This window comes from Hemitrygon akajei, chromosome 7 (genome assembly GCF_048418815.1).
Source record: "Hemitrygon akajei chromosome 7, sHemAka1.3, whole genome shotgun sequence".
NCBI lineage: Eukaryota > Metazoa > Chordata > Chondrichthyes > Myliobatiformes > Dasyatidae > Hemitrygon > Hemitrygon akajei.
Window position 1 is genome coordinate 161,343,340 of NC_133130.1, and position 19,596 is coordinate 161,362,935.

At 39.6% G+C, this 19,596-nt stretch overlaps 1 protein-coding gene across 2 annotated transcripts in view; it reads right to left on the minus strand.

The window, feature by feature from the left end:
• The window catches only part of abl1 (c-abl oncogene 1, non-receptor tyrosine kinase), a 169,177-nt gene that overhangs the window by 64,196 nt on the left and 85,385 nt on the right, over positions 1-19,596 (minus strand). For both annotated transcript variants that reach the window (XM_073052398.1, XM_073052399.1), the window contains exon 2: positions 94-258. In XM_073052398.1, the coding sequence (XP_072908499.1) occupies positions 94-258 (165 nt within the window). The remainder of the gene's footprint in view (positions 1-93; positions 259-19,596) is intronic.

Here is a 19,596-nt window from a genome sequence, read left to right on the forward strand (position 1 = left end):
TGACCATAGGATCACTAGTCTTCAAAAAGATATTCCAGTATTGTATATTACATTGTGTTTGATGTTTGAATGGATTGGTGATTTACTGCTTACCTTTTGTTATGCTGAGAGTGTTATCACCACTGGCAACAAAATCATACAGTGCAACAAAAAGGTTGGGGTCATTTTCACTGGGGCAAGCAAGCAAGTTCTCTTTGGAATTCCACCGAGCAGCTTCATTCAAACCCTGTGACTCAAACTCTGGACGATGCAGGGCTTCTGTAAAGAAAAGAGAGCTAAAATTATAACATGTTTCATGTAAAATATAATCAACAACCTGGTTAAATCTGCACTCCAGTCAGATGTTGTGAATTCAGTTTGATTACTGACCTCTGTCCCATTCCACAAAATACATCCAACAGCTGGTAAAATATCTATGGCTTTCAAGTATTCACTGATAATTAAATTATAAGAATCTATAAGATATTTGAGAATGATTTAAAGGTAAAAGAATCCAAGGATTCAAAGAATATGCAAGATATCCGATCACCGCCTTCTTGAAATTCCCTCCATAACATTCCATCTTTGATGCTGGATAAACTAATGGTTTGAAAACCTGTGCACAGCAATCTTTGATCTAAGTGATCTTGGTATCTGAACCCATGAAGCCCAAGGAATGTACTTTTGCGCTTCAAGTTTTTTTGTTTTGTCCCATGTGGATTTACTTGGAATATTTACAAATAATGTTAGACCTACATTTTAATTACCTCAGAATATCCTGCTTTGATTGGGTCTCAGGATATCCCAAACTAGTCACTAGTCAATACAGTTTAATAAGCAGTGAGATTAAAAATGATGTTACCCAATGATATTAAGGGGTATTTATTGGTCAGAACACTATGTTTAGCTCTAGTCTTCTGCAAAACATTATAGGTCTTTCACTGAGAAATGACAGAGCCTTCCTTGTAATCTCTTGTCTAAAATAAAGTACCTCCAATGGAGCAGGAACCCCTCAGCACTAGGCTTGAGAATGAGCCTAAAAATTGAAGTTTCAGCCTTGAGCAACTCCTTGAACCACAATCATCAACGACAACACAACTCCAATATTTCTACTGGACATTTCTGCAGTTAGACTGGTGAAAGATAGCAACTCTCATTGTTCAATTATCTTATGTGCCAGCAAACAATGCTACCAAAAGGAACACCCTCAAAATGGGCCATGAAGCAGTTCTTTTCACTTCTTTGACATCTTTTTATTTCAGACATGGTTCTACCTCTGTGTGAACCTGTAATCTCTATTTTGTGGGTTGAGTTCGGGCCGATCCGGTGACCTGCCACTTTGCTGTCTCAGAGTGTTCTCCAAGGCTGTGATCAAAGCGTGCGGCACGGTAGCCAGGAGACGGGGTGCGAGCTCAATGATTGACTCCTGTTACGAACGAGGAGCAACTCTGATGGGCAGAAGGGTGCAAAGTCGCCCCCCCCCCTTTGAGAATCGCAAAATCGCTACTATTTCGGGTCTGATACCAAGGAAATGAGAGAGAGAGACAACGCAGGGATACACAAAAGTGGAATGTCTCCTCCTAACAAAAGCGGAACAGAACGACTGATTACTGCTATTGTATCTTGGAGAAAGAATTGTGTATTGAGTACTGTTCTATTCATTGAAACCCCTCAGGGGGCAACCAGAGTGGTCTGGTTGATGGGTTGCATCATCCCAACCTGACTGACACCTGAGACCCCGTGAGTGGGGATAAAAGTAAGGTCTGGGGAACACCCCTCAGATGCACCAGGAGAGATGCTACGAGACCGGTGGGGGCTTGTGTGTGTGTCCACCCTTGCCTGGGTGACGAGTCCGCCACAGAAGAACAGTCTAGCTAGAGGACGGAGGTGTCATACGTGAATGGCCACAACAACAACGCATCGACAGATCAAGATCGTAAAAGGAAAGTCGGCAAGTCAATAGCTGTTACTCTCTCTCTCTCCAACAATTGCAACACCGCGAACAACAACTACTGCAGACTGCATGAACTGAACTTTATATTTCCATCGGACAATTCATTATCCCCTAGACAACGACAGAGCTTATTTCTTATTGAATATTATTATACCCGCACTTTGAGGTTTAGTATTGATGACGTATATTATCTGTATATTTGCATTGATATTTTTGTGTAGTTTTACTAATAAATACTGTTAAAAATAGTATCACCAGACTCCAACGGATACTCCTATCTTTGCTGGTAAGATACCCAGTTACGGGGTTCGTAACACTCCATTTCTCGCTGATTTCGTCAATTAAAGCACAGAGGAAGACTGAAATCGAGGCAGGTGCAAAAGGCGACCAGCACCGTCCACCAGCCTCTCACGCACTACTGCTGGAGGTGTCTACATATGGCAGTCTTTCACCTGCTGCTCCCATTGGTAGGTCCTTGCATTTGAATGACCTCTCTCTTCCTCAATGGTGTCGGTGAATGACGCTGGAGCAAGGTTTAATTGAAACAGATTGTAGATTTCGACTCCAGTTCAGGTTTACAATGTGTTCTAGTTTTGGTCGTTCTTCTTTGACACTACATTTTGGTGATTCTTTTTAAAAATTGGGGCAGTCTGCAGATAATGAACACCAAGCTGAACCATACTGAAACACACCTTTTAATTTTTGTGTTTTATATTGTGTTTTAGCTCATTTTTGTTGGCATTTGTGCAATTTTTTTTTGCACATGGGGGTAGGGTGGGGTTTGATAGTTTTGAATGGTTGGTTTCATGATTCTTTTTTGTTTCGTGACTATGCTGAAAGACGAATTTCAGGGTTGTACACTGCATATGTACCAGCAGATCATAAACAAATACAACTGAACACTTTATTAATAACACTCTTTCTGAGGAAAACTGTGGTAAATTATCACTGTAAACAATGAAGAGGCAAGCAAAAACAGACTCCAGTGTCAGGGCGTGTGGGTGCAATTCAAAGCGTGAGTGAGGTCAAGGCATGTTTAGCATGGAATTAGAGCGGAGGAGCTTTGGAGCCTATCCACCTAAATTGAGTGAGGTTGGATCAATCCTGCACCTTTCAATTTTGCGGAGAAGTCTCGGCTTCGTATATTGGCTTATTATGGTAATTTGCATAACCTGACACCCAAAATTTCCTTCCCATCTGTTACATTACAGAAGAGCTTCAAAACTGGAAAATGCTTGACAAAACTTAGCTGCTGCTCCACTCCAACAGCTAATGCATCTCTTTGACTATTGATTACAAAAGTTAAGCTCAACAAAATAAAAATTACCTCCCCTTGCCCCTACCAGGATGCTTTTCAGTTAATATTGGAGAACCATTTAATTTTTCAGCAATATCTGTATTTAAAAAGCTGCCATTTGTTCCAAGGTTATTTGTTGTCAAAATATACAACTCTGAAATTCTTCAATTCTCTGGGTCGCCATAAAACCAAGAAAGTAAAAGAAAGACAGCATGACCATCAACCCCCAAATCCCACTTACCCACAAAAATAAAACCCAAACAAAAACAGTACAGGCACATTAACCCCTAGTCCCTTCTCCCACACAAAAACAGAGCAAAATGGATCAGGCAGATCGATCCGCAAATCACCCTCCCCACACAAAAGAGACCTGGCAAAACAAAAAATATAAAAAGCACGAGACTGAAAAATAGAGTCTATACTCCAAAGTCCACATCCAAAACGCAGAAAAAAACCTGGATAATACTCTCCGGGCCTGGGCACAGCAGCAGGCCCTCTCCTCTGGTACAGAACAACTGATCAAAAGACAGGCAGCTGGCAATCACCCAATGCATTTGCTCTGATGCTTCAAACCCCCCTCATCACCTTAATCGGTGAACAATGGGAGCTTTAAACGCTGAAATGGAGCCAAGCATCAGCTTGCGCTCCGTCCTGCAGCTTGCCTGTTACGAAGTTCGCGCATGCTGCCTCCCAGAATTCTCTCATAGACTGCTGAGTGCTGGAACACTCAAATGATCCCCAAACTTCCGCACTCGCCTTGATCTTTCAATCTCCCTCATCGCTTTAATCGGCAAACAATGGAAGCTTTAATTGGCAAAATGGGGTCAAGCATCATCTCGTGCGCCATCCTGCAGGCTTCTCACTACAAGATTCGCTCAAGTCCCCTGTGCCCTCTGGAATCCTCTCGGAGACTGCAGAGCGCTGAAGCATCCAAACAATATCTTAACAGCAACACACAGGCTCCAACAGTTCCAGAATCACATTCAAGACAAGAAACAAACATAACAGACATAAAAGAAGTGAAAAAGATGGCTTCATGATCTATTCAGTAAACGTTGATCAAATGAGCACTGTACACAGGCATCATCTTGACTGGAAACCTTTCTGGTACTCTTCCTTGTACTTTCTGGTACAAACCAGCCTTCCTTCATCCATCATTCACAAAGCACGATTCATGCAAAACTCCACACGTGTAGCATACCATTTTCTTGACGACCCATTCTTACTGTCTTAATATCAGCACTCAGTCAAGCAGCAACTTTGTGTTCAAACCTTAATCTTTGTTTCCTGTCGAGCTTATTATTATATACTCAACTACATGTACGTGCAGGTGCAATGAAAAAATTACTTGCAGCAATATCATAGCCACTATCCAGGCCATGCTCTCTTCTCAATGCTGCCATTAGGAACAAGGCAAAGTAGCATTAGGCCCACACCACCATGTTCAGGAACAGCTATTGCCCTCCCATCAGGCTGGAGAACCAGTGTGGATAACTTCACTCACCTCAACACTCAATTAATCACTGAACACAGCCTATGGACTTGCTGTCAAGGACTCTACAATTCGGTCATAGTATTATTTGTTATTGATTTTTTTTGTATTTGTACAGTTTGTCTACTTTTGCACATTGGTTGTTTGTCAGTTTTGTGTGTAGTTTTTCATTGATTCTATCACATTTCTTTGTTCTAATGTGAATGCCTGCAAGAAAATGAATCTCAGGGTAGTAAATGATGACATGTATACTTTGAACTTTAGATAAGCAGCATTCACGAGGAAACCGAACACAACTAAAAACTAAGTTCACAAGATGGAACACAATTGGAAAAAAAGAAAAATCGAAGTCCATTTTGCTGCAAAGAGATCAGTGGTCAAATGCTGCCAAACTCTAGTGATTAGGGTTGTGGCAGTTGGTTCAAGATTTAATCTCTTCCAAGGGTTCTCCTCCACTTTCCTCTGAAACATTCTCCGGCTACCAACAACCCCCCGCCCCCCCCCCCCCCACTAAACTCTTCAAATTCTAGCTTTGGCTATAATTTTAATTGCTCCATATTGACAGCTATGCCTTTAGATATTTAGGGCTCGACCTATTGAATTTATTTAGTAAACTTCTCATTCACTGTTAGTTCCATAAAAGCTCTCCCTTTGACCACCTTCTGATCTTCAGTCTTATCTCCTACATGACTTGCCTTCAAATTTCGTTTGGTGATACTCCATGCATTTTCATTAAACCTACTTTAAAAAGCAAGCTTTTTTTGGTGCAAAGATCATTATGAATCACCATCAATCCCAGTTTAAAAGACCAGAATATATAATCTGGTCAAAAGTGATATTACAAAGGCCCGTTGAGCAAAAAGCCTACATTGCTTCTGAGCAGCAACTCAGCAGAAAATAACAACATCTAATAAAGGATAATTTTGTGCTCTAAGATAACATTACTGTCACTTAGCAACAGTGTTATGAAATCATGTTAGGCATATATAAGCATTTTACCTAAAAATGAAACTCTGCACTTTAATGTACTCTGTTCTATAAATTATAAAGAGCTATGACACACGGCTGACATCGGTTCGAACAAGTACAGTTTTGCTGCAGGCTAGGCAAAACACCTTCAGCATGGTAACAATTCCTCCTGATAAATGGAATGTGGAATTAAGAACTTTGCTCTAAAATGCCATGATGACTGTTGCGAGATTCGCAACTCTTATCAGCTCATTTAATATTTAAACTTAAACAAGTGCTGCAAAGCAAACCTTTGGTATAGGTTTTGGTTCCTTTTGTTTTGACTTTATGAACCTCAATTTTTGCTCACAGGAGAATTTTGATTTGAAGTACGATTCACCAGCTTTGACTAACTTGTAAAATTCTGCAGCTCCATCATGGGTACCAGCCTCGATAGTGTCCCAGACATCTTCAAGGAGCAGTGCCTTAGGAAGGCAGCACCCATCATTAAGGATCCCCAACACCCAAGACATGTAGTCTTCTCATTGTTACTGTCAGGAAGGAGGTTCAGAAGCTTGAAAGCACGAACTCAGTAATTCAGAAACAGCTTCTTCCCCTCTGCAATCCGATTTCTAAATGGACATTGAACCCATGAACACCACCTCACTACTTTATTAATTTCGCAAACACAAGGAAATCTACGAATGCTGGAAATTCAAACAACACACACAAAATGCTGGTGGAACGCGACTCCCTTGTCCATTCGTCCCCCCCATCCCTTCCCACCGATCTCCTTCCTGGCACTTATCCTTGTAAGTGGAACAAGTGCTACACCTGCCCTTACACTTCCTCCCTCACCACCATTCAGGGCCCCAGACTGTCCTTCCAGGTGAGGCGACACTTCACTTGTGAGTCAGTCGGCTGGTGTGGTATACTGCATCCGGTACTCCCGGTGTGGCCTTTTATATATTTGTGAGATCCTACGCAGACTGGGAGACCATTTTGCTGAACACCTACGCCCTGTCTGCCAGAGAAAGCAGGATCTCCCAGTGGCCACCCATTTTAATTCCACGTCCCATTCCCATTCTGATATGTCTATCCATGGCCTCCTCTACTGTCAAGATGAAGCCACACTCAGGTTGGAGGAACAACACCTTATATTCTGTCTGGGTAGCCTCCAACCTGATCTCTAACTTCCATTAATGCCCTTCCTCTCCTCCTTACCCCATCCCTGACTTATTTATTTCCCCCTTCCTTTTTTCCCTCTCTCTGCCCATCACTCTATGCCTGTTCTCCATCTCCCTCTGGTGCTCCCTTCCCCCTTTCTTTCTCCCTAGGCCTCCCGTCCCATGGTCCTTTCCCCTCACCAGCTCTGTATTCCTTTTTCCAATCACCTTTCCAGCTCTTAACTTCACCCCACCCCCTCCTCCTCCTACTTTCAAATCTCTTACTAACCTTTCTTTCAGTTAGTCCTGATGAAGGGTCTTGGCCCGAAACATCAACAGTGTTTCTTCCTATAGATGCTGCCTGGCCTGCTGCGTTCCACCAGCATTTTGTGTGTGTTACTTTATTAATTTGTTTTTTTACATGACTTAGTTTAACTGAACTATTTAATAGACATATATACACTTAATATAATGCAGGTTTTTTCCTCTATTATTTATCATGCATTTCATTGTACTCCTGCCATAAAGTTAACAAATTTCACAACATATGTCAGTGAAATTAAACATGATTCTGATTCTAAACTATAAATAATGACTTGCACGTCAAATTATGCACTTTCATCTAGATCTGAACCACGATTTCAGAAGTAATGATTACCATATTCATAGTCCACTACTCTACTTCCCTTGTTCTTTCAAATACAGCACAATTGTAATCCCACTAACAATTTCTTAAGAGTAATCTGTTTCAAAATCATCTAAATCTTAGTTTCATAGCTGCTAGAAATCCATGTTAAAAGTGAAAGAGGGATTAGAAAGTCCAAACAGTGAAGTAAAAAAAAACTACATCTACCTACTCCCAATGCACTCAAACCACAATTTAATTTCATTCTGCCTTATCTTAAACTCTCCTGAAGATTAAGGTTTCTCCTGGATTCCTGATTTAATGGCAAGTATATTTGTATTTCACAATTTCAGTCTACCCATGTTTTCTGCATCTATCCAGCCTGTAGCACCTGCATTTTAATAATAACTATGTTCTGGAAGCACTGTGGCTGTAACATTCATACTCCCTTATGGTACAAGAGGCATTCCACCCATTAAAGTCCATGCTGGCTCTTAAAACAATTCCATCAATCCTATTTTCTCCATTTCCCGTAACCTATTCTCTCACACAGGTCAATCAACTTGATTACCCAGCTGCACCAGGTGTAATTCACTGTCACCAATTAACTTAACCCGTATGTCTCAGTGAAGTGGAAGGAAAGCAAACCATCCGTGGGGAAACCTACAGTAAGAAAATGGAAATTCCACATGGCTGCAACAGAAGTCAAAGCCAAACCTCAAAGCCAAAGTCAAAGCTAGAGCTGTAGGACTGCTGCGCTATCTGTAGTATGGACGACCCACAAATTAGGGCCTTCAGATTAGAGAAATTGCCCTTACAGAATTCACAAATCATTACCCATAAATTTTAGATACAGAATAAAATTTACTGTCATGAAGTTTCTGTGCAAGTAAATAAACCGACAATTTCTTGACATGCCTTTCTTGACATGCATTCAAGTTGAACGGCTTCACATTAGAGAAACATGTGGTATGGCCCATTTTCGTGGAACACAACCTTTCATCTAGTTACACGGTGGTCACCTGTACCATTATACTGAGGCCATATTGAAAAGTCAGAATTTCTATTTATCCCCAAACCTAAATGGCAGGAATCCAGAACTTTAGTACATGCAAGAAACAGCTGAAGTAATATTGCAGCAGATTTTAAAACCATACACTGGCACCTTAGGTTATCACAAACCACAACTGAAGGAAACCAGCAGTGGTTTCTCAGAATTTGATCTTACGAAGATAGAACAGTGAAAAGCCACAGATTTGTAGCGTGTTTATACAGGAACACAGAGGCTGGACTAAAAGATTTTTTTAAAAGTAAGACCAAAAGATATAGGAGCAGAATTAGGTTATTTGGCTCATTGTGTCTGCTCTGCCGTTCCATCATGGCTGATCCATTTCCCTCCCAGTCCCAATCTCCTGACTTCTCCCAGTATTCCTTCATGTCCTGACTAGTCAAGAATCTATCAACCTCTGTCTTATTTAAAGACCTGGCTTCCACAGCTGCATGTGGCAAATAATTCCACAGATTCACCACACTCTGGCTAAAGAAATTCCTCATCTCCATTCTATACAAAAAATTGCCCCTCTATTCTGAGGTTGAGTCCTCTGATTTTAGACTCTCCCACCATAGAAAACATCCTCTCCACATCCACTCTGTCAAGGTCTTTTACCGTTCGATAGGTTTCAATGAGGTCACACCTCATTCTTCCGAATTCCAGTGAATGCAGGCCCAGAGCCAAATGCTCTTCATGTGATAGGCCATTCAATCCTGGAATCATTTTTGTGAACCCCCTTTGAACCTTTGCCAGTTTCAGCACATCCTAAAATAAGGGGCCCCAAACTTCTGACTGCTCTAAGTGAGGCCTCATCAGTGTTTTATAAAGTCTCAACATTACATCCTCGCTTTTAAATTCTGGTCCTCTTGAAATAAAAGCTAACAGACTCAACCTGTAAATTAAACTTTAGGGAATCCTGCACAAGGACTCCTAAGTCCCTTTGTGCCTCAGATTTTTGCATTTTCTCTCAATTTAGAAAACTCAACCCTTTCATTTCTTCTTCCACACTTCCCGACACTACATTCCATCTGCCATTTCTTTGTCCATTCTCTTAATCCAAGTCCTTCTGTAGCCTCTCTATGTCCTCCTTCCACCCATCTTCATATCGTCTGCAAACTTTTCCATCATCCAAACCAGTGACATATAATGTAAAAGGAATCAGTCTGAACACAGTCTCTTCATTAGTCACTGGCAGCCAACCAGAGAAGGCTCCCTTTATTTCCTACTCTTTGCCTCTTGCCAAGCAGCAACTGCTCTATTCATGCTAGAATCCTTCCTGTAATACCATGGGCTTGTAGCTTTTAAAGCAGCCTCATGTGTGGCACTTTGTCAAAGAGCTTCTTAATTAACAGAGGTCTAGCTAAGTCATCTTCAGTGTTTGATGAATTCACTTGATTTTTGCTGTAATATTGTGAAACCAAACCACTTAATTCCTTGGATATAATATTGAAATAAAAAACAATACAGCCAATATTGGAAGAACTGATTTCACTGCAATGCTTTGCATAAAATACTTTGCAGAGGTTATAGAGTCATGAAGCCTTTAGAGCTCACAAAAGCTGGATCCTAGCAAGTCTGTGTGTTGACTTGACCAACCATATGCCAACATAATCAAGACAGTTCATTTATTTGAATTCATGTCCGGTATAGTTTTTAAAATGGAACAGCCTCTATACTGTGGAGGCAAGAGACTGCAGGTGCTGGAATAAGAGGGTCAGAAAAAAAATTTAACTGATGGGAGAAATCAGCAAGAGAAGCAGCAACTATGCAGGCTCTGCATCAGGGCTGAGTTGAGGGAAGATAGCAGGTAGATGGAAGTGAGAGGCAGAGGCTGGGAGTTAAAATGAATCTTTTTTTAATTGGGGGGGGAAGTGATGTATTAGCCAACTGAGCGAGGGAAAGAGGAAATCTTGAGAGGCTAGTAGGTGATAGCTGGAGAAGAAAGGAAGAAAGAAGATCAGCCAGATGGAGTTGGGTGTGAGAGTAAAGGGAAGGCTAAAGACAGCCTGGTAGGTGTTGGGTGGAACCACATAAGGGAGCAATGAAGGAAGATGGAACTAGGTAGGGGAGGTGATAGGAAAGGTGAACCAAGGAAGAAGAAACCCATGTAAATACGTAGGTAATGAGAGTTGGGGAGAGTGATGATATTCCCTCTTTCAATCTTTTTATTAATATTTAGAATATTATGAATGAGATACAATTCAAATAATGGTAAGGGATTACAAATATATAGACTCCCATTATACATAAAGAAATACATAAACAATGAATACAGCATAAGTAAGTTTCCCAAAACATAAACCATATAGTATATATATGAACAAGGTAAGTTTAGATATTCCATAATATATAGTATAAAAAAGAGAAAAAAAAAATCTATCTAAGAAAGTTAGCTAATCTACTAATTTAGTATCAAGAAAAAGAAAAAAAAACAAAGAAAAAAAAATTAAAAAAACTTAAAAAAAAAAGAGAAAAAAAAAGGGCTGTTCATAGTATCTCACGAGCATACATAAACATCAATGACGTCAACTCCGATCCTCTCAACATACATACGATTAAAGCTGAAAAAAAACCGATAAGCCTGGCACAGGGCCATTACATCATATGAAAATATTGAATAAATGGTCTCCATATCTTTTCAAATTTAATAGAAGTATCAAATACAGCACTTCTAATTTTTTTCTAAATTTAGACATAACATAGTTTGAGAAAGCCAATGAAATACCGTGGGAGGATTAATTTCCTTCCAATTCAACAAAATAGATCTTCTAGCCATCAAAGTGAGAAAAGCAATCATTCGACAGGCGGAAGGAGATAAGTGAAGTAAGTCCATCATCGGTAAACCAAAAATTGCGGTAATAGGATGGGGTTGTAAATCAATGTTCAATACCGCTGTGCTGCCTTTATGGCAGTTATTTAGTTTATAATATTTTCGCGTAGTAATTTGTTAGCATTTTTTAGTTAAAGTTAGGATTGTTTAAATCAATTGATTTGTTTGTAATACATCGCGGCTGCGATGACGTCACATCCGGGTTCGCCGCGTCTTGTGGGGAATTACCGGTTTGAGATTCACGCAAGGGCGGGGGTCACTCACATGTGCGACCATAACGCTGACTAGGGTCTCTCTATGCACCAAAGACACAGTGAAAGCAACGCTGTAAGTCATTAGATAATCGGTATTTTGAGTTAAAATGTTAACGCCGATTCTGTTAAAAGTAACGACGGTCGGTAAGGTTTACCTTTTCGTTAGTTAAAGAGTCGGGATAGTTTGTATTGAAGTGTATCTAATGCAGCCAATGGAGCAGCTAGATTCTGACTGTATGCTGCACTTTAATGTAATGTAGTTATTGTAGTTTTACCTTTGCAAGTATTCACAATGTAAATGTGATATTTAGAAGGGAACAAACACTGTACCAATCTTGTATTGTTTTTCAACAGTTTTCACCATGCGTTAATGTGAAGAGTGAACAGTAAATGGTTAATCTTACTGCGGTCTCGTTTGCATTGATTCTGGTTTATCTCGACGTTTACCTCGGCGTTACTTCACACCCGAGCGAGAACGTTACAACCGCCAAAATAATATCAAAAATATCTTTCCAATATTTTCTCAAAAGTGGACATGACCAAAACATATGAGTTAAAGAAGCGATTTCTAATTGATATCTGTCACAAATAGGGTTTATATGAGAATAAAAATGAGCTAATTTATCCTTGGACATATGGGCCCTATGTACAACCTTAAATTGTAATAATGAATGTTTGGCACATATAGATGATGTATTAACTAATTTAAGAATTCTATCCCAATTCTCAATAGGAATAATAAGATTAAGTTCTCTTTCCCAATCATTTTTGGTCTTATCAAAGGGCACTGAACGTATCTTCATAATTATATTATAAAGTTTTGATATAAGCCCTTTTTGAAAAGGGTGAGAGTGATGATATTCCGATATTTTGCACCTGAATATTTATGTACAACTTAGCACAAGGGAAACATCAGCATGTACAGAATATATAAAAAGGAAAATTACTTCTTGTATCATTTAAGAAAAACACTTAAGGCACAAGTCAGCATCATTCTTCTCCACAAATACCAATTAATTAATTTGGGACAACTGTAATGTTAAAACTGGAGCTGACAGATTTTATAGGGAGAAGCACTGTCGACGTTTCGGGATTAACATTAGTCCTGACAAAGGGTCTCGGCCTGAAACGTTGACCGCGCTTCTCCCTATAGATGCTGCCTGACCTGCTGCGTTCTACCAACAATTTGTGTGTGTTGTTTGAATTTCCAGCATCTGCAGATTTCCTCATGCTGACAGATTTTTGTGGGTTTTGAGGGATATCTGATAATGGTGATGGGCCAAAGGTCAGCATGAAGATACCTGAAGAACTAAACAGTTCGCTGCTGTTCAAGTGTCCCTATTACAAATCCACAGCTGCCAGGCTGACCCAAAGTCATTAAACAAACTTCATCACTCTCAAGCAGAGAGTTCATCCCCTTTGAATATTAAGTGAAAGTTATCATTTGAGCTTTGATCTGGAGTGTTGAAATTAACATTGTTATAACCAATGAAGATCTTCTTGATGAATTTGAAGTAGCCCCCTCATCAGACAATATTTCTTTATGATTGAGCACTGTAGTTAGTTCCCAGCTCTATGGAACTGAAGGATAATAAATTGCCACCTGTTTTCTAGCAATAGAACAATCACTCAAGTTCAGTTTACAAAACAGAAGAGGAAGATGAATTCAAATACTTTCTAAAAATCAAAGACAGACAGTTTTAAAAAAAAACTAAAACAGATACTTCCCTATTATCCTTCTGTACTCTGTACTTGTTCCTCTTTAAAAAAAATGCAAGCTGCTAAATTTTACTTCATTCTATAGTTTAAGTATCGATCTCCCTCAAATTATTCTGCAAGGAAAGTTCTTATTACAGGTCCTTCTCAGGTTATGAAATGTTCATAACCCAGACAGTTTGCAAGGTGGAAATGTAGCTGCATACCAAGTTCCTGGGTGATATTCAGAACCTGGAGAGCACTTATAATCACTGTTAGGTTACTAGGGATTGTGGTTCTAGACAGTACCTGTCCACCCAATTTTTAAAAAAATAAACACCTACCTCATCAATACCCAAGTGCTTAAAGATTAGAGAGAGTCAGGAGTAAAAGGCTCTTTTGGGCACAAGGAAATGCAAAAAAGGTATTAAAAGAATAAAATGTAACTCTTACAATGGAAAACTTAGCATTAATTTACAAATTATAGTTTGTATCAGGGCTGAAGGGACAATTTGAACTGATAAGTGTACTGGGATACTTAAGTATTTACCTACATCACCTGAAGCCGTGTTTTCAAGCAATTGTTTACTTTTCAACTCTAAAAACTTTGTGTGTTTGAGAATTCCACACTTTCCCTTTTATAAGTCTCATATTTTAGCTCCTGTATTAATGTCTTGCCAATCAGTGGAAATGATTCATATAGATGCACTTTCACAGCTTTTACAGTGCAAAAATCTTTACCATCATGAAGTACTCATGAAGTGCAGTCACTAGATTACAGAAAAAGTAGCAACAAATTTTCCTCAATAGATTTCTATTCATAGCAAAATGATAGTTTAATTGAGGCTGAAATACTGAGGACAACAGAGGCTTTTCCAAGTTTTCTTCAAAATATCATGGAATCTTTTACATCAGTTGATATTTCATTACATCTTAATTTAGAAAGAAGCCTTTTACAGATATATGTTCTGCCGTTTTACCCTTTATTTTTTTGAAAACTGCAAAATTGCCTTGCTGGAGAAACTCATTATAACCTTACCCAGTCAGTTTAAATTGTGCAGATTTCCAATCTTGCTAAATGAAGAAGCTGTAATAACTGAATCTAAAACTAGTTGGAAGGGATAGCAATAATCTTTGCACTCCTTCAATCAAGTTATAGGATCATATTAAGCCCACTGAGTCCACGTCAGCTTGCTGAACAATAATCCCATTAGTCCCATCCCTCTGGCCAATTCTCACTGGCAACCAATAATTCTTCCACATTTGTAATTTCCATGCAGATTTGGTCCTATAATTCTTACTAATATTCAAAGGCCTACAAAATATAACCACACTCCTAGTTCAAGTGTACTGTTATTCAACTGTATACATGTATACCACTAAATGAAACAATGTTTCTCCGCACAAGGTGCGCGGCCCAGTACATAGAAGTCACACACAGAAGTGACCAAAATAAATTTTAAAAAATGAAAAAATATACTCCAGATTTACATTTGGCATTTTGTGCATTTATGACAAATCAAAAGTAAACAGTATATTGCTCCTGGTGTTTCATAGTTGATGTGAGACCTGGGTAGTGTAGAGAATTCAATAGCCTCTTGTTCTATGGGAAAAAGCTGTTTTCCATCCTAATAGTTCTTGTCCTAATGCTACAGTACCTCTTGTCTGATGATAGGGATTCAAAGAGATTGTAGGATAGATGGAAGGGACCCTTGACAATGCCAAAGGACTTGCGTATGCAGTGCTCCTGATAAATATCTCAGATGGGGGAAGAGAGACCCCAATGATCCTCTCAGCAGTCCTCACTATCCTTTGTAGGGTCTTGTGATCAGATGCCTTGCAATTCCCATACCAGATGGTAAGGTAGCTGGTCAGAACACTGTCAATGGACCTCCTGTAAAAAATTGGTTGGAAGAGGGAGGCGGGGCTGGGTTGCCTTGTTCACGTCAGTATCCTTGGGAAGTGGTTGACAGTACTGGCTGCCATGCTTTCTTGACGGAAGAGGTGGTGTTGAGGGACCAAGTGAGATTGTCCCTTATGTGCACCTCCCAAAAACAGTGCTCCAAACTCTCTCCATGGAGGAGCCGTTGATGTGCAGCGAGGAGTGGTCAACCCGCACCTTCCTGAAGTCCATAATCTCTTCTGTCTTGTCCATGTTGAGACTCCAAGTTGTGCTCGTAGCATTCTACAAGCCGCTCAACCTTTCATCCTCCTGTGCCTCAAATAGAGCAGCAAATTCACTTTCCATGATAAACGGAGGAGATCTGAACTCACTCAGTGCTTCAGCATCATATGAGCTAAAACAAACCAACCCACACCAAGAATCAAACCAATACAATCTGCATTTGGGGAAGTAAAATTACTTTTCTGAAGCCGAAGCCTCTAAATGCACCAAACTCAAAATCTCTGTTGTGAATACTTTCCATGTTGTTCAAATCACTTCTTGCTCAAGAAATGCATTTTCTACTTCAGCTTCTTTCTTTTTCCAAATGCCAATCTACTGGGATTTTCTGCCACACATGGACATAAGTTACTATTAACATTTTTCTTTCAAGTTGCAAACAACACTGGACATGTAAAGGAATCACAAACATTTACTTTGGAAGATGTTAATCTAATAGCAATGTTTCTATAATCAATCTGTTCTCAAAACTGTACTTCTGTGTTTGGGGTGTCATTCTGCATAGGATTCAGGATGTATGTAATTAAAGCTATTTGAATAGACAAGTGAGTGGACAACAGTGGCAGGTAGACTACAATGAGAAAAAAAATGAGAGATCCACTTCAGCAGAAAAAAAAGTTTTGTTTTAAATAAATGAAGGAATTGGAAATGCTGATGGTTAAAAGTCACCTGGGAGTTTCCTGACCATTTTACTGAAAGCTAACATGCAGGTACAATTGTCAATTAAGAAAGCCTTTATTGCCATTAGATTTGACTCAATTAAGTTTGTCTTATTCCACGCGAAAAGGGCCTTGGTGAGGCTACATCTGGAGTACTGTATACAAATTAATTATAGTGGTCAATTAACCTACCAGCAAGTCTGTCACACATGGGAAGAAACTGGAGCAATCAAGAGAGAATATACAAACTCAGCACAGCTAAGACGGGAAATCAGGACTGGGCACGGATCTCTGGATAGCACTTTTGAAGCTGGCAAGGCCCTGTTGGTAGATTATTTATTTACTCTAAGTAAACTCAGACCCCTCTTAATGCTGAGGATGCATTGCTTGGAGGAATCCCAGTAGCGCTATGGAAATAACTTAAAGAAACTCAAGATATATGATATATATTATTTTATGTACACACAATCATTTGTTGAGTAACAACCACGCAAATAGGTCTAACCTGTACATCAGTGGAACAGAAACACATCACAGCAGCAGCGGAGGAAAGTGAGTGGTAGTTACATCTTAAGAGGAGGGACCAGGCTGTGGGGTCCTCCTCCAACTTTGGCTTCTTCTTCAAGCAGGCATTGAGATTTGACAGCCTTTTCTTAAGCTTCCTCCCTTGACACAGTGCTCAGTAGCAGGAAATCATGTTGAGAACACCTCTCTTTGCCTTATTGCTTCGCTCCCTGCCAGGGTCATTATCCATGAACCGGTCCATGATTTGTGTGATTGTGGTGATGTTAGTGCTGAGGTTTCTTGCTGTTGTTTCCTTTTCTCCATCTATGTCCTCAGATTTACCCAGGGTGCTTTGCTCTGCCAATTCTCAAAGCTCTTCATTATTAAGGCTCTCACCATGAGAATGCAAAACTCTTCAACATCGCCATCATTAACATCCTCTAATCCCACTTCACTGGCCAGTTCAACAATGGTTTGGATAACTGGATCCACCTGAAATTGCAGGATATTGTTGCATGCTTCTGGCCTTAGCTTCTTCCACACTCTATACATGCAGCTTGAAGTTACCTCATCCCAGGCTGAAATGGAATAAATTGGCAAGGGAGCAAGAACGTTTACACACGCAGGAGAGGCAGAGAGCGAATATGTGATTGGCTGTGAGTGGCTCAGAGCACATGTAAAGCATTCTTATTGGCTGACTGAATGTTTACTGTAATAGCAGCCGCTCAAAAAATTTTAAGTGTTGCTTGGAATGAATTTTTAAAATTTCAATAAAGAATCGAATAACCGCATTGTAACAAATCAGAACTATGCAGGGTCTGAGTGTACTCCTTAGTGTAGGATAATGCTAAATAATCAAAAGGCAGTTGATAAGCACGTGAGAGAGAATATCTTGCAAGAGTACAGAGGAATAATGAATGGGAAGAAATGAGATCAAAGGGATCGCACACTGGCAGCTGACATGGGTACGTTGGGCTGAATGGCCCCCATCTGGGTTATTGCAAGTACAAGCAAGAGACAATACAATTTCCTCAACCCGGCAAGATGATGAAGCAGATAATGGTTTAAAGACAAACATTAGAAAACCTGCTAATGCTGGAAATCCAAAGCAAACATACAAAATGCTGGAGGAGTTCAGCAGTTCAGGCAGCATCTAATGGAAAACGTTTCAGACTGAGACCATTTATCAGTCCCGATGAAGCCTCTTGGTCTAAAATATCAACTGTTTACAGTTTCCATTGATGCTGCCTGACCAGAGTTTCTCCAGCACTTTGTGAGTGTTGCTAATCATCTAAAATATCACTCTTGTTCTTTTAGAAGCACAAGCGGAATTCACACCAAACAGGAAAGGAAGTATCAATTCTGTTTTTTTTCAAACACTAGAGTTCTGTCTGCTCTTATGCATACTTCCAGCATGATTTTTTTCCACAATAGCACTGATGATAACCAACTCCCAAGTCACTGGGTATGTTTAAAACGATGAGACAAAAAAAAAATCAGTACTTTCAAACATAAACTTCAGAATATAAGTAATAAACTATCTGACTAGCAATAAGGCACTTGTTAGCAGGCCAAATTTGTCTTCACTTTACTTTCAATTGGAACAACACCCAACTTGCAAATACAATCTTAAAAGCATTCCACCTCAAAAGTTACACTGTAAAAAAGTGTACATTGAAGAACCTATCACCAAAGTTTTAAAGCTGGTAAAATAAGACCTGAAGAGCAATATTATAAAATTGTTTGCAAAATTGTTAATTCCTCACCTATTAATCAAGAACTCAGTATAATTTTACATATCCCCACTGCAATCATCTTACCACCTCTGTACTTTATGTTACCCAAATTGGATCCTCTTTAGCCACTGTGTAATGAACTTTGTTCAAGTCTAACCCAGGAAGCTGGCAGTCTTAAACTGCCACAAAATCAAATTAAAGCAGAGACTATTCATGAATTAGTCTTCATGTAGTGGTCTCATGGGACACCAGTTAACAACTGGCTGGGAGCTCCTGAACAGTGAGGTCAGCAACATGCTTTAGTGATCATGCAAGTAAATTTCTTGAAGGTAGTTCTTCAAATTGCTCCTTTTAACTGCAGATGTGCAGGTTAAACATGAGTTAAAGGAATGGAAAATTTAATGAATCACGTGAAAGGAAGTTTTCCTGATCAAACCTCCCATGAGAGAACTTAATTCTCTTTTTCCTCACAACAGTTGGTCAAACTGTTGTTCCTAAAATTTGAAAGACTGCTGAGTGAACTCTGTGCCAGAAGCAAATGAGAAAGAAATCATGATAAAGAATGAGATTAACACAAAATTCAAAAGAAAGCTTTCGGGCGTGGCATGAAAATTATTCAAGTAACATCTACTCCAATTCGGGTCTCTTTTTATCTCTCCACATTGGCAGTTATGCCTTTAGGCACTTAACTAGAAACCTCTCCTCCTGCAAGAGACACAAAACCTAATCTTTGATCAAGTTTGTTGCCTTCTCCTGTTATGCAACTTGATGTTCAATTCTGTTTGGCAAGACCACTGTGAAGGGGTTGGAAATATTCTTTATACTTACGACAAATTTAACATCTTATTTTTGCTGCAGACTTCTCTAAGAAATAGAGGTAGGCAATACATCCCCTGAACCATTCAGTAAGTGCATGACTGGAGTCTAGACTTTGCACTGAATAGCTTTATAATGTCAATATCATATTCCACTGGAGTTATGACACTCTACTCCATCACATAACTGAAGTCTTTCAATATAATCAGTTTTATTCCCATATTTGAGAAGCTGAATGCAAAGTCAAGTACTACTGTTCACAGCGGTATCCAGTTCTGCATCTGTAATACAGGACAGGGAAACGTATTTTTCTTGTAAAGCCATGGAAATGACATCAAGCAAGATGGCTTGGGATTCCTGCTACTGATGACTGACCAGTGATAAAATGGCCAGGGTCTCTGCAATTTA